The sequence below is a fragment of the Dermacentor albipictus genome, chromosome 9 (genome assembly GCF_038994185.2).
Source record: "Dermacentor albipictus isolate Rhodes 1998 colony chromosome 9, USDA_Dalb.pri_finalv2, whole genome shotgun sequence".
Lineage (NCBI taxonomy): Eukaryota > Metazoa > Arthropoda > Arachnida > Ixodida > Ixodidae > Dermacentor > Dermacentor albipictus.
Window position 1 is genome coordinate 48,113,800 of NC_091829.1, and position 12,588 is coordinate 48,126,387.

At 49.2% G+C, this 12,588-nt stretch overlaps 1 protein-coding gene across 1 annotated transcript; it reads right to left on the reverse strand.

The window, feature by feature from the left end:
- Positions 1-1,683: 1,683 nt before the first annotated feature.
- Positions 1,684-9,313, reverse strand: LOC135916171 (uncharacterized). The gene is made up of 4 exons (XM_065449435.1): positions 9,306-9,313; positions 3,333-3,582; positions 2,531-2,688; positions 1,684-1,798 (listed from the first exon to the last, which is right to left on the reverse strand). Exons 1-3 carry the CDS (start codon positions 9,311-9,313, stop codon positions 2,536-2,538), a joined length of 411 nt encoding a protein of 136 aa, XP_065305507.1. The 3' UTR covers positions 1,684-1,798; positions 2,531-2,535.
- Positions 9,314-12,588: the final 3,275 nt, after the last annotated feature.

A 12,588-nucleotide genomic window follows, 5' to 3' on the forward strand; every position in this document is an offset into this window, starting at 1 on the left:
TAGTTTTTGTGTGCGCACACGCATGCAGCGGATTTCTGTCACGAAGGTTCCCCGCAACCGTCAGCGAAGGTGCTAGCGACACGTAACACACGTTTCACCAGAATGCTTACTTGACTTAGTTGACAATGCATGGCGAAGTTAAGTAAGAAAGAGAACAGGCAAAAGGAAAACTGCGTACACTTTCTAACGCCAAACACTGTAGCAAAAATACAGGCAGCATTTAAGGAGTACTGTCACGTATTCGACTGCAGAAGGAATCTTACCTTCTGGTACAACGCAAGAACAAGATTATTCCGGTGCTACGGCATAGTTAAAGTTTCTACGAATCTCATTCTTTTCCGGAATTCCTACATTGCCTTGTCTTGTCTTGTGTCCCAGACAGTGGCGCGTACCCACTATGGGGGATTGACCAAGAAGTAGGCGGTTTTCCGTACGGTTAGAAGTATAGAGAAGCTAGATTTGAATAGTGGAGCGTGGTACGATAGAACTAATTTTGACTTGCAATAAAGATATTGTTAAGAAATTTGATACAATAATTTAACGTAAAGAAATGAAATAGTAGAAGCGATGGATAATTGTAAAAAATCAGCTAGGTACTCTTTTCGTCTCTCTAATAAAATTGTAAACTGCAAGAAAAGCATCCCTGTGGCTGGATCCCAATGAAGTCGCCCCAAAAGCAAGAATGCTTGTCGAGGTTAGCGATAGGCCAAGTTTGGTAAATGAGTATTACATTGCCTTCGAATTCATTTTTTTTACCGCTCAGGAGATGCCTACGGGAGGCACCGACAAAGGTAACTTGGCTTTTTTTCCTTTTCATTAAAATATAATTCGAGTCACAGTGTCATGCGTTACAGTGAATCATCAGCGTCAAAAATGCGGAAATCTTGCTGAAAAACTCAGCAAGAACGAGTCAGCAATAAGCGCAAAATCTTTTATCCGAGATTTTAAAAGAAAAGAAAGACTCTCGAGACAGCCTAGTTTTGAAGTGAGATATAGACTGTTTGAAGCGTTGGCTAGACAGTCCGCGCCATTCGCGTGTTTCGTACAAGAATCAACTGAACATAAGCCAGGTTGCCAAGGTTTTTTTTTTTTCTATGTTACTCTTGTTGAACGAGTTCTCGCACACACGTAATCTTCCCCTGTCTACAGGACCATACCCAACGTACACTTGCCAACTTCAACGACTTTATTCCGCCAGAGAACAATACAAGAGCACAGCTAACACTGACTGCGCCACAGTAACGAGCAAGACAGTTGACGAAGACTCGGAAAAATCTGGCTGGTGCACTGCCTTTCAAACGGACGTACAATCAGCAGCCCGTGTCAGCTGTGTGAAACGGACGTTCAATACGTCATCAAAGCGCGAACGTAATAAATTCCACGTCAACTCGTAAACAATTTCATGGACATGAACTGAGAGCCCTGCACTGACAGCTGACACGGACCACGTCGACTGCAGGAAACGGGCGTCTCTCAGAACAGCGTAAGACAAGCTTGATAGGCTGAACTTCGACCCAAGAACACTTCCGTGGACGTCGCCATGACTGGTTCAACTGACCCGTACCTAAAAGCACAGTTACTAAAACAGAGTACACCTGTTTAACCACACACGTGCAAAATTCTCGCAAAAGTATAACGTATCCGCGAATTTGTTAAGTAGGCAAACAATCGATCGAACGTCGCTGATGCGCGGTTCCCTTTATGGCAACCTCTAATTTACATATTATATACAATTCAGACGGCTCGGTCCGCGGGCGGCGTAGGGCCTGGTGACGAAGCTCTGTCCCACTTGGGATACCTGGAGAAAAACGACCGTTATTACCATTTTGAGTGAGAAGAAAATGGGAGAACCGGAGAGGCACTGTAAATCTCTCTAAACAACATCCTTAATGTTTGCGATAATATATCTGAATGTTCAGTTTTGTTCATTCGAAAGATTCATATCCACAGCTCGTCCCGTTAGCTTATGAGGCCATCTCAAATCTGACGAAATGAGCGTCACGTCACGTTACGTATACGTCATTTAAAACTATAGAAGAGAAATGCTTACAACAGCAAAATATCACTGTGGTTTCGCACTGTGCACGTGTGCTTCATCTACAGGTGGACAAGACAGTATAGAAGTGTAATGGTATGCGTATACGTGTATGCATTTGCAGAATGTACGCTGTGGCACGCATGCGTGTAGACTTGCCACAACGCGAATTTCACCGATAGGTAAGCGGCGTCATTTCGACGAAATAGGAATTAATGCGCTATAAATGGTGGTAGTTGGCCCTAGATAGTGTTGTTACAGCATTCACAGTGCATTCCCCCCCCCCCCCCCCTGAAGACCGTGATCAAATCGTGATATTGCGATGCTGCGAAAATTGTGAGAAGATCCAAGTCTGGCAGGGCTATCGCCTTTCTTTACAGTAAAGAAACGCAGTTTAAACGTAAAAGAAAAAAAGTATTAAAAATGTGCATATTTACGCCACCACATTTAGAGCGCGACTACCGAGATCTCACAGCCCGGACGTGCACCACTCACCGGGCTCAGTCGAGCAGCTTGATGAGCAGCAGGATGATCTTGAGCCTGCTCATGGGCGCGTACTGGCCATCCACGTTGAATTCCGTGGCGTGGTTCGCCAGCGCCGGCACGGAGGGGAAGTCGCGCTCGAACGCCTCCAGCTCGCCGAGCACCTCGTCCTGGTTGCGCGGGAACACCACGGCGATGGCGTGGTGTTCGAAATGTAAAAAAAATTTCGCGATAGAAGCGAAATGAAAAAAAAAATATCGCCCCCAGCTCATCGTACTTTCCACCGTTTATGAGTCGTAAAATGGCAGCGAGCTAGCCGGTAATGTTAGCGAGCAGCTACTCTGCAGAAATTATGAGTACCCGCCGTGGTTGCTCAGTGGCTATGGTGTTAGGCTGCTGAGCACGAGATTGCGGGATCGAATCCCGGCCACGGCGGCTGCATTTCGATGGGGGTGAAATGCGAAAAGACCCGTGTACTTAGATTTAGGTGCACGTTAAAGAGCCCCAGGTGGTCGAAATTTCCGGAACCCTCCACTACGGCGTGCCTCATAATCAGAAAGTGGTTTTGGCACGTAAAACCCCACATAAGTGAAGAAATTATGAGTGAAGTCCCTGCCCTCTAGTATACCTACCCCATTAGTGATGTGAGCTCTCAGTCATACCCACTACATGCGATCTTGACCCTTTGCGCGTAACTGGGTGTGACCGTCATTTGCTCATTGTTGATGAACATCTAAGGCACGTCCTTCGACCTGACTGAATTTTCGACGGAACCATTTCCTTGGAGCGCACCATTCGTCCCGATCGCCGATACCTGCACGGTCCTGCCGGTGGCCTCCTCCGTGAAGTACGAGGTGACCGCGTTGCCCTCGATGTTGGCCGCGGTCGCGTGCAGCGCCTGGAACACGAGCACGCCCGGGAGCACGTTGCGAAACAACGCACCTCGCTCGCCGCCCGACGCGAGGCGCGCACGGCGAGGCCATGGGCGCAGCGGTGCCACTGCGGTGGACGGGCCGGGTAGGTCTGCAGCAAGGCCCAGTGGCGGCGCGCACTGCGCGTCCAGGCTAAAACCCCTTAAGCTTCGTAAAGTAGCGACACTCTCCTCCTCCGCCTTCACTCCTCCTCGTTTCTCCTCTCTTTCACGCTCCCTCCTCGACCGTGGCGCCACCTACACTGCTCGAGCGTAGCGACGGCGCCAACATGCGCTCCTCGCCACTCCGTAGACACTTCTCGAGCAAAAATGGCGCTGAATCAAGGCGCGAGGGCCCACGTGATGTTATTACGCCAATAGCGACATGGTGGCGGCCTCAGCCAGAGCGCGCGAGGAGGAGGCGGCATTCTTCAAAGCGTGGCACTACTTTACGAAGTTTAAGGGGCTTTAGTCCAGGCTAAAATCCCTTGATAATTTGAAAGTAGCGACACTCTTTGAACTCTGCTGCCACCGCGCGACCTCCTCGTCTCCTCCTCTCCCCTTGTGCGTTCCCCCGCGGCAACCAGTTTTGCCCCCGTTATTCTGCACGACGATTGGTCTCCCTGCCGTTGCCCTTGGAAGCGCGCGGATCTTGAGTTTTGCTTGTGCTTTTCTTTTTCGTTCGCGTCATTTTCCTCCTGTGCACGGCTGTCTCGGCGCTTCAGCTTGGCGTACCGAACGTTGTATGCTGTGTTTCTGGTCTATGTGCTAGCGCTATGCCGGGCTGTTGCGCATATTACTGCAGCAAGAAGCCTGAAGATGGTTATGCCGTTTTTATGATAACACAATGAAAGCGTGACGGCTTGCGTAGGAAGCAGTGGCTGCATGACATTGGCCGAAAGAACTTTGTTCCGACAAAGAACAGCGTTGTTTGCGAGCTGAGGAGTCTTTCTTATAGCTCGTAGTAAAACATCCCGTAATGCTGTATTTTCTTTTTCATTCTTCCGGCCTGCTCACCAGTGTTTTTGTTGCGGTTGTCCTCAGTATGCTTAATATTCTGGGGCGGCTCCATCACTTCGCACGTCGCTAACTGTTGTTATTTAGTCGGAAGCGCAGTATTATTGATGCTGTTTTGCGCGCTGAAAATATTAGTGGCAAGTATACTCGTAGTATTGCAGGTGATGAGCGTTAACTAGTCAAAATTGAGCTTTTTTAAAGTTTTAAGGCGAACGCCTTTAGATCTTTATGTTTCAAGATCGAGTTGTAAACTGGAAGTATCACGTGACCCAAGGAAGGCCAGAGGGGACCCAAAGCCTGTCGACCCCTGTATAAGAGAATGATTACCGAAGTTAATTAATGAATCATTAGTGGTTGACGTAAGGTGGATTAGAGAGGATTAAGGTTGATTAGAGTACATTAAAGAAGATTAAGGTGGATTAGAGTGCATTACGAAAGATTAGGATGCATGAATAAAGATTAAGGTGCGTGGAAGAGGATTAAGGCGGATTATAGTGGATTACAGTGAAGTGTTGATGAAAGGGTATTAAGAACGATTGGGATGCATGAACAAGGATTAAGGTGGATAAAGGAATATTAAGGTCGATTTATGTGCATTAAGGCGAATTGGGGTTGATAAAGGAGAATTAAGACCGATTTGGATGGACTAGTGTAGATTAATGTGGATTAGGGACCATGGAGCTGGATTAGGTATGATAGAGGCTGATTAGGATGTATTAAGGTAGATTGGGACCATTAAGCAGGATTTAGTGGGAATAAAGTGTGTGAATAAGGATTAAGGTGGATGAAGGAGGATTAAGGCGGATTTTGATGGATTAGGGTTGATAAAGGATGATTAAGACCGCATAGGGTAGGCTAAGTTGTATTAGGGGCGATGTAGGTTGTATTAAGGTGGATTGGGAGTATTAAGGTGGATGAAGGAGCATTAAGGTGGATTAGGGTGGACTAAGGTGAGTTGGGATTCATTGAGTATTAAGACCGATTAGTCTACCATAATCCTCCTAATGCACATTCGTCGACCTCAATCTACCTTCATTCGCTTTAATCCACGAAAGTCCTCCTTAATGCACCCTAAGCCACCTTCATTGACGTTAATCTACTCTAACCCTCCTGAATGCACTTTAATCCCCCTTAATCAACCGTAATGCTTCCTCATTAAATTTAATCCACCTTAGTACACCATAATCCTCTTTAATGCACCTTAATTCCTCTTAATCTACCCTTATTCTTCTTCATGCACTTTAATCCACCATAATCCACTCGAATCGTCCTCAATGCATATCACCTTCATGCACCCTAATTAACCTCATCAACCTTAATCCGACCTAGTCCTCCTTTATGCACCTTAATCCATCTTCATTCACCCTAATGCACCTTCATTGACTTTAATCCACATTAATCATCCTTAATGCACGCGAATTCATCTTAATACAATCACTAATCAATCATTACTTTCCTAATCATTAATCATCTCTTATACGCGGCTACACATGCTTTGGTTCGCATCCCGCCTTCCTTCGGTCACGTGATATTTTGTGTAGCTCACAATGGGACCTTGACACAGAGGTCTAAGGCTTTCGCTTAAAGGGAAGCTGAAGCGGTTTTCAATTTCCATGAATTGCTGGGATTGGGAAGAACAGACCTAATAATTTACGGTTCCGAAATTTTTTTCTTCGTTTTGTTAATATAAGGGGCGGAAATCGCTTTCTAAATCACCCCCGCGGACACGCCCCCATCGCTTCCCGGAGCGCCGGGTGAGGAGGTTACCAGAGAAGAGAACCGGCGAGAGTGACGTCACTGGCGGGGACCGAGCTGCCGGACCGGCGTGCTGGCATGCGCTGGCATGCCTCTTTCCGTCCTGCGCTTTACTGAACGACGCTACGAGAGATTTGCCGCCGCCGCCGCTCACGTTTGTTTTGCGATTTTCGTAAACTGTTCTTTCCTTCTGTGCTGCGTGAGTGGCTACAGCCAAGGGCGCCCAACATGCCCTCGTTCTGTGCAGCAATCGGCTGCGCGAACACACGCGGGCGAGACGATGTGGTGTTTCACAGGTTCCCGAAGGACAAGAAGCTTGCAGCGCAGTGCGGTGAGGAGAGATAAGTTCGTGCCGACGAAATCAACTGTGCTGTGCTCGGACCATTTCCGCGATAGCCGGATACCCTTACGACAAATGCGGAAACGCGTTGTTGCTAGCGTTGCTATACTCCGTTTCATACATCAGGTGCAACGCTGTGGAGGCCTGAGATGCTTCTTGCAGTGGCTGCGTTCGCACTTAGAAAAAGTTCGGTGTTTCTTGACCCGATTTTTGAGAAAACTTTTCATATATAAGCTCAGTTCTGAATGAAAAAAAAAAGAATTTACCCATAGAAACAATCCGTGTACTTATACGGCTGCTAACACGTTCTTTTAAATCAATTTTCTTTTCGGCATTCTTTAATTGCAGCCCGTCGCGGCAGCTTCACGTGCATGCTCGCGCGAGCAAATGCCGCTGGCACGCTGCGAACCATAGACGGAAACGCGCGCAGTAATAAATTTTGGTAACCGGACTTCGTGCGTAGCTTCCACAGCGTTGCACCTGAGGTATAAATTGGAGTATAGGCTTGCCTAGTGACATTCGACGTACGGTCGCAGTTATCATGTTTACCATACGGCGGTGCTAAAACTGCCTAATATCTTTATGTCAACACTAGCATGGAGCGCGCATACCGATTCTTGATCGAGCCACAATCGCAAAGTCGTCGAACCATATTCTGAATATTGCACATATAATCCCCCTGACCATCTCGATCTGGATGTGTATGATAAGCAACTTCCATGACTGTACCTCGCAGCACTGTATGTGCGCGCTTTGAAACGCGGCACTTATGTTCGCGATCGTGTATCAACGCTCAGAAAACCACGGGACTTCAGACAAGCAGCGGCAAGGTGCTTGACATCGCGGAATTGTACCCGTGTTTACAATCTAATGAGAAGTTAGTGCTTCGGCATTCTTCCAGCAGCAAGTTCCCAGTGACACTTTAGCGCATTTTTTCTCCCGTCATTGGAACGTGCAGCTACATGAAAAAAAAAGCATACGTAACAGCTAAGATTTCCAGCGCGCGAGAAGGTGTACACATCGCTCTCGCTTGTGGCACACTCAACATCGTCGTTGCCGCCATCGTTTTCCGTATCGGCTGTCGGTTCGAACATGTACGGCGAAAATACAAGCTGTCCGAGACAGCGAGAACGTTCCATAATGCTTACAACTCAGCTATGCAGCCAGAACAGAACAGCGTGCTACGCTCTCAAACGGCGGCGCCGACCGGCGACTGCCGCCACTGACATCACAGCTGCTCCGACCAATCACGGGCAACAGCGGCGTTCGCGCGATACCCTGAGGCGCTGGTGCGCGTTTTCATGAAAAAACAGCCGCTTGCGCTTGTTTCCGCCCTTTTTGAACGAGATATTCGTGTTCAGGGGACTCAAAACTGTAAAATGCCGCAGAGAACTCATTTTTTTCGAAAAGTGTTGCAGCTTCCCTTTAATAAGCCACACAGAAAGGGATGTCTCACAAGCAATACTAGATCAGACGCACGAAGTAAAGCATCTGATCATGTGGCAGAAAAATTGTCTGGTGTATAGAACTCGCCTCAAGGCTCCTTTTAAATCAGTATACCCCGTTCATACGGCTTTAAGAAAAAACCAACCTTCTCATAAACGTTGCCTCCAGCATTATCGATGCTGGTCTAAGTATTTATCAAAATTTTCAACCCCACTGGGGCGCGCAACAGGCCCAAAATAACACACCTCCATAGAATCCTGCGGCCCGTCCGGGGAGCCCAGGAGGAATAGCACGCCGTGCGCAGCCGGCGGGCGAGGAAAATCGAGGAGGAAAGCGCCGTGAAGAGGAGAGTGTCGCTACTTTCAAATTATCAAGGGGCTTTAGTCCAGGCCACGGGGTCGCCACCACTCGCGGTTAGAGCCAGGTGTCGAAGACGATGGCTTGGAACAGTATTGAAGCATTTCGCTATTTGGCCAACCTACTTACTAGTCCTTTTGTAAAATTCCTCGCTAGTCTCTTGCAGAGACGACTGCAAAGTCGTCTTGTAAAGTATTTCAAGACGGCTCGTCCTTTCAGACGCACCCTGTTCAAGTGGCTGAAGTCGGACGTGTTGTCTACTTTGCCGTACAAATGAACCTTTCGTCCAAAAAAGATAACGCTTGTCAACTGAACCCTATATATTTCTTTTTTTTAAGCCTCCTGATGCCGGCCTTTTGGTTTCTTTTGACTGACCTGATGGCAAATAAAATCATAACAACATCAGCTGAAGGAGTGCATAAGAAACTACTAACATTGGCCATCATCTGAACTTTCCAGAGAAGTTGCGGCATTCGGCGGGCTCAGCGATTCATCGCATGCGTGGTCGCAGGGATGGAGCGTGTTCGAATCACCACTGGCTGCTCAAGTTCACGTATCGTGCGCCGACACTCGCCTTACGTGTCGTGCGACTGTGGATCCTATCCGTGCATCACAGTGCCAGTCCTGGAGTGTGAATGAACGTGCCTCGCAAGTTGTCATGTTCTCCTCGAAATTCTCGTAAATATTAATAGCCGCGTTGCTGCAGATACTATTGCCGACAAGCAGAAAGGCGCACATCTTCACGGGTTGAGATATCACAAAGTGATGTAGCGAGGACTGGAAGCCTTGTTGCATTTCTGTTTAGTAAATACGCAATTCAAGCAGCTCATGAATGAGCCCCATTATCGTTGTAAATCCCATTATACTTGCTTTGCTTCCTGTATTCTGCATCACGAATAAAGGACATCATTAGTAGCCAAATACAGCGCAAGCCCTTTCACGTATCCTTTTCAGTACCTTACCTGTACATACTGTCGAGTCAACTAGTTCTGCCGTGATTTTACCTGTTAGTCTTTGAGCAGATGCATAGATAAATCAAATGCTCGGCAGTGGTATATCAGGAATGCTAGGTTTTCTTTGGTCAAGTGACGTCAAAATTCGGGATATGGACTGAGGTGTGACACGCCCTCCCCCACATTAGGCAGACCTTGTTGTAACGAGAGTGAGTAACGACACGCACACCAAGGCGAGTGCTGAACAAAGACTGGCTTTATTGCAACGCACGCCGACGACTCGAGAACGCGCAACAGCCTCTTGGGAGCTCAGGGTTGCCGGCTGGGCAATGGGCTCCCGCTAGGCTGGGCTACGTTACACCTCCCTCACTCCCACGTGAGGGCCCAGGTTCTTGCTCGAAGTTCTCATCGTAAGTTAGACGCACTCGCGGGTTCCTTGCCCGCACAATGCGGCGCATGGGAGTTGCTGCGTCGTGCAGGCCAGAGGCTGGTGGACGTTCTGGGGTGCCTGCAGGGCTTGTTTCTTGGCCGCTTCCATTAGCTTTCTGAGGATGGTGGGGGCTGCCCGCCGTGTCACTAGGCGAGTGGAACGGCTCTGCCGCCCGCAGGATGTGCTGCCGATTTCGACGCAGTAGGCTCCCGTCTTCGGTTTCCATCAAATATGATCGTGGTGTGACCTGCCGCGTTACTTTGGCTCTGTTAGTCCAACCCTGATCTTCTAAAAGGCGGGCCGTGTCTCCTGTCCTGAGTGGCGGTAGTTCCGGCCTTGGCCGGTGCCTTTGTGTCTGTTTCTTCGCCTCGGTTGCCTGAGGGGTGGAGAAGTCTGGAAGACGGCCTCGAAGTTGTCTTCCCATCAGCAGCTGCGCAGGGCTCCTTCCATCCTCTAGTGGCGATGACCTGTAGTTTAGAAGTCCAAGCCACAGAGGCTCATTAGCATGCTTTGTTTTCTTCAGGAGTCTTTTGAACACTTGCACTCCTTTCCCGGCTAGCCCATTTGCCCTTGGAAACCTCGGGCTCGAAACCACGTGTCGAAAGTCGCATAGCTTGGCAAACTCTAGGAACTCCCTCGAGGAGAACTGCGGTCCCCCATCCGTGCACACTTCTAAAGGTATCCCATGCCTGGCAAACCACATTTCCAGTTTCTGGATGACTTGGTGGCTCGTTGTTTGAGTCAGCTGTTCTACTTCTGGGTAGTTTGAGTGAGCGTCATAGCCCACTAAGTAGTGCACTCCCGCATACTCACACAGGTCCAACCCTATTCTTGACCACGGCAACAAAGGGACAGGCTTCATTAGCACTGGCTCTGATGGCTGCCGATACGCGTAGCGACAGCAGGTCTCACATTTTGACGTTTTTTCCTCAATGTCCTTTTGCATAGCCGGCCAATACATTAGGGTTCTAGCTCTCGCCTTTGCCTTGTTCACCCCGAGGTGCCCCTCGTGCACGCGGTCCAGCATTTCTTTCCGTAGCTTCTTAGGTATTATTACTTTAGCGCCTCTCATAAGGATACCATTCACAACCGACAACTCTGCTGCCACCGGCGATAACTGCCCCTGAATGGCCTCATGATTCTCGAGAACGGTCATCACTCGCCTGAGGTCTTCATCTTCAGCCGTCGCTGCCTGCAGCCTCTTTACCATGGCGTCACTGACGAGGGTTGAAAGTACGTTCACAGCATGTATGGCTACATCTTCGTATTCCTCTGCCCGAGTTGAATCTGGTGGGATCCGCAGACGCGACAGCGCATCCGCCAGTAGGAGCTGCTTTCCAGGCACGAACTGCAGGGTGAAGTCGAACTGCATCAGACGCAAGAAAAAACGCTGAACACGAGGGGGCATTTCATTCAGTCCCATTTTCGCAATAGCTAGAAGGGGCTGATGGTCTGTTTCTATGGTGACATGAGACCCCACGATGAATTCTCTGAAGCGTTCGCAGCCGAATGTTATTCCCAGTGCCTCCTTCTCAATTTGAGAATACCGGGTTTCTGCTTGCGTTAAAACACGCGAGGCGTGCGCCACCGGTCTCCAACCCCCCTCATGTAGCTGGAGGAGAGCAGCACCCAAGGCAAAGTTGGACGCATCGGTTGACACTTTAGTGGGCCTCTGAGTGTCGAAAATGGCCAACAAGGGGGCAGAGGATAGCATGCCGCACAAGTTTTTCCATTCCTTGTCATGCGCCTCTGTCCACTCGAATTCACTGTCCTTCCTCACGAGGGAGCGTAGCATGTGTGTTTTTTCAGACAGACAAGGCAAAAACTTTCCGAAATAGTTGACTGCGCCTAGGAGTCTTTGCACCTCCTGTTTGCACGTGGGTGAGGGCATGCTGGCTACGCATCGCACCACATCCGGATCGGGCCGTATTCCTTCTTTAGAGAGGACATCACCTAGGAACTTGATCTTGTCAGCGGCCACTACACACTTCTCCGGGTTAAGGGTAAAGCCTGCAGTCTCAATTGCTCTGAGCGCCGCCTTCAGTCGGGCGTCGTGCTCCTCCCTGGTTGCTCCCCGTACCAAGATGTCATCTATGTAGACTCGCACCCCTGAGAGGTTGTCCAGGGCATCACTCATGGCTTTCTGAAAAACCTCCGGCGCTGAACTCAGCCCAAATGGAAGCCTCAGGAACCGGTACCTGCCAAACGGTGTGCTAAACGTGCAAATGCAGGACGTATAGACATCTAGAGGTATCTGGTAGAAGCCTCTATTAGCGTCCAGTTTGCTAAAATACCTGGCTCCGGCCAGCTCTGCCTCAATATCCTCTCTTCGGGGCAGCTCATAGTGCTCCCTTCGGATACCCTCATTCACACGCCGCGGGTCCATGCACACTCTTAATCTCCCATTTTTCTTAGTTACGATGACAAGCGGGCTTACCCAATCAGTTGGGTCCTGCATCCGAGTTATAATGCCCTCCGCCTCCATGCGGTCCAACTCCTGGCGCAGGGGCTCCTTCAGTGCGTGTGGCACCCTCCTCGATGGTAGCGCTATAGGTCGCGCATCGTCTTTCAGGCTGATCCTGTATTTCCGCCTCGTACATCCTAGGCCACGGAATAGAGCGGGAAACTCTTCAATAATCCGCTGCTTGTCCATTCCTTCCTCTTCTGACACTGACCGGACTCGTGCTATAAAGCCGAATTTCTCACATGCCTCAAGGCCGAGTAATGCCTGTTTGCCCTTCTTCACCACATAGAAAACCAGCTGTTCGCATTTATCGCCCACTTGAAGAGGCAGCACCGTTGTACCAACATGCTGTATAGCATTGCCTCCATAGCCTGAAAGAACAGTCGGGCTGGGGCGCA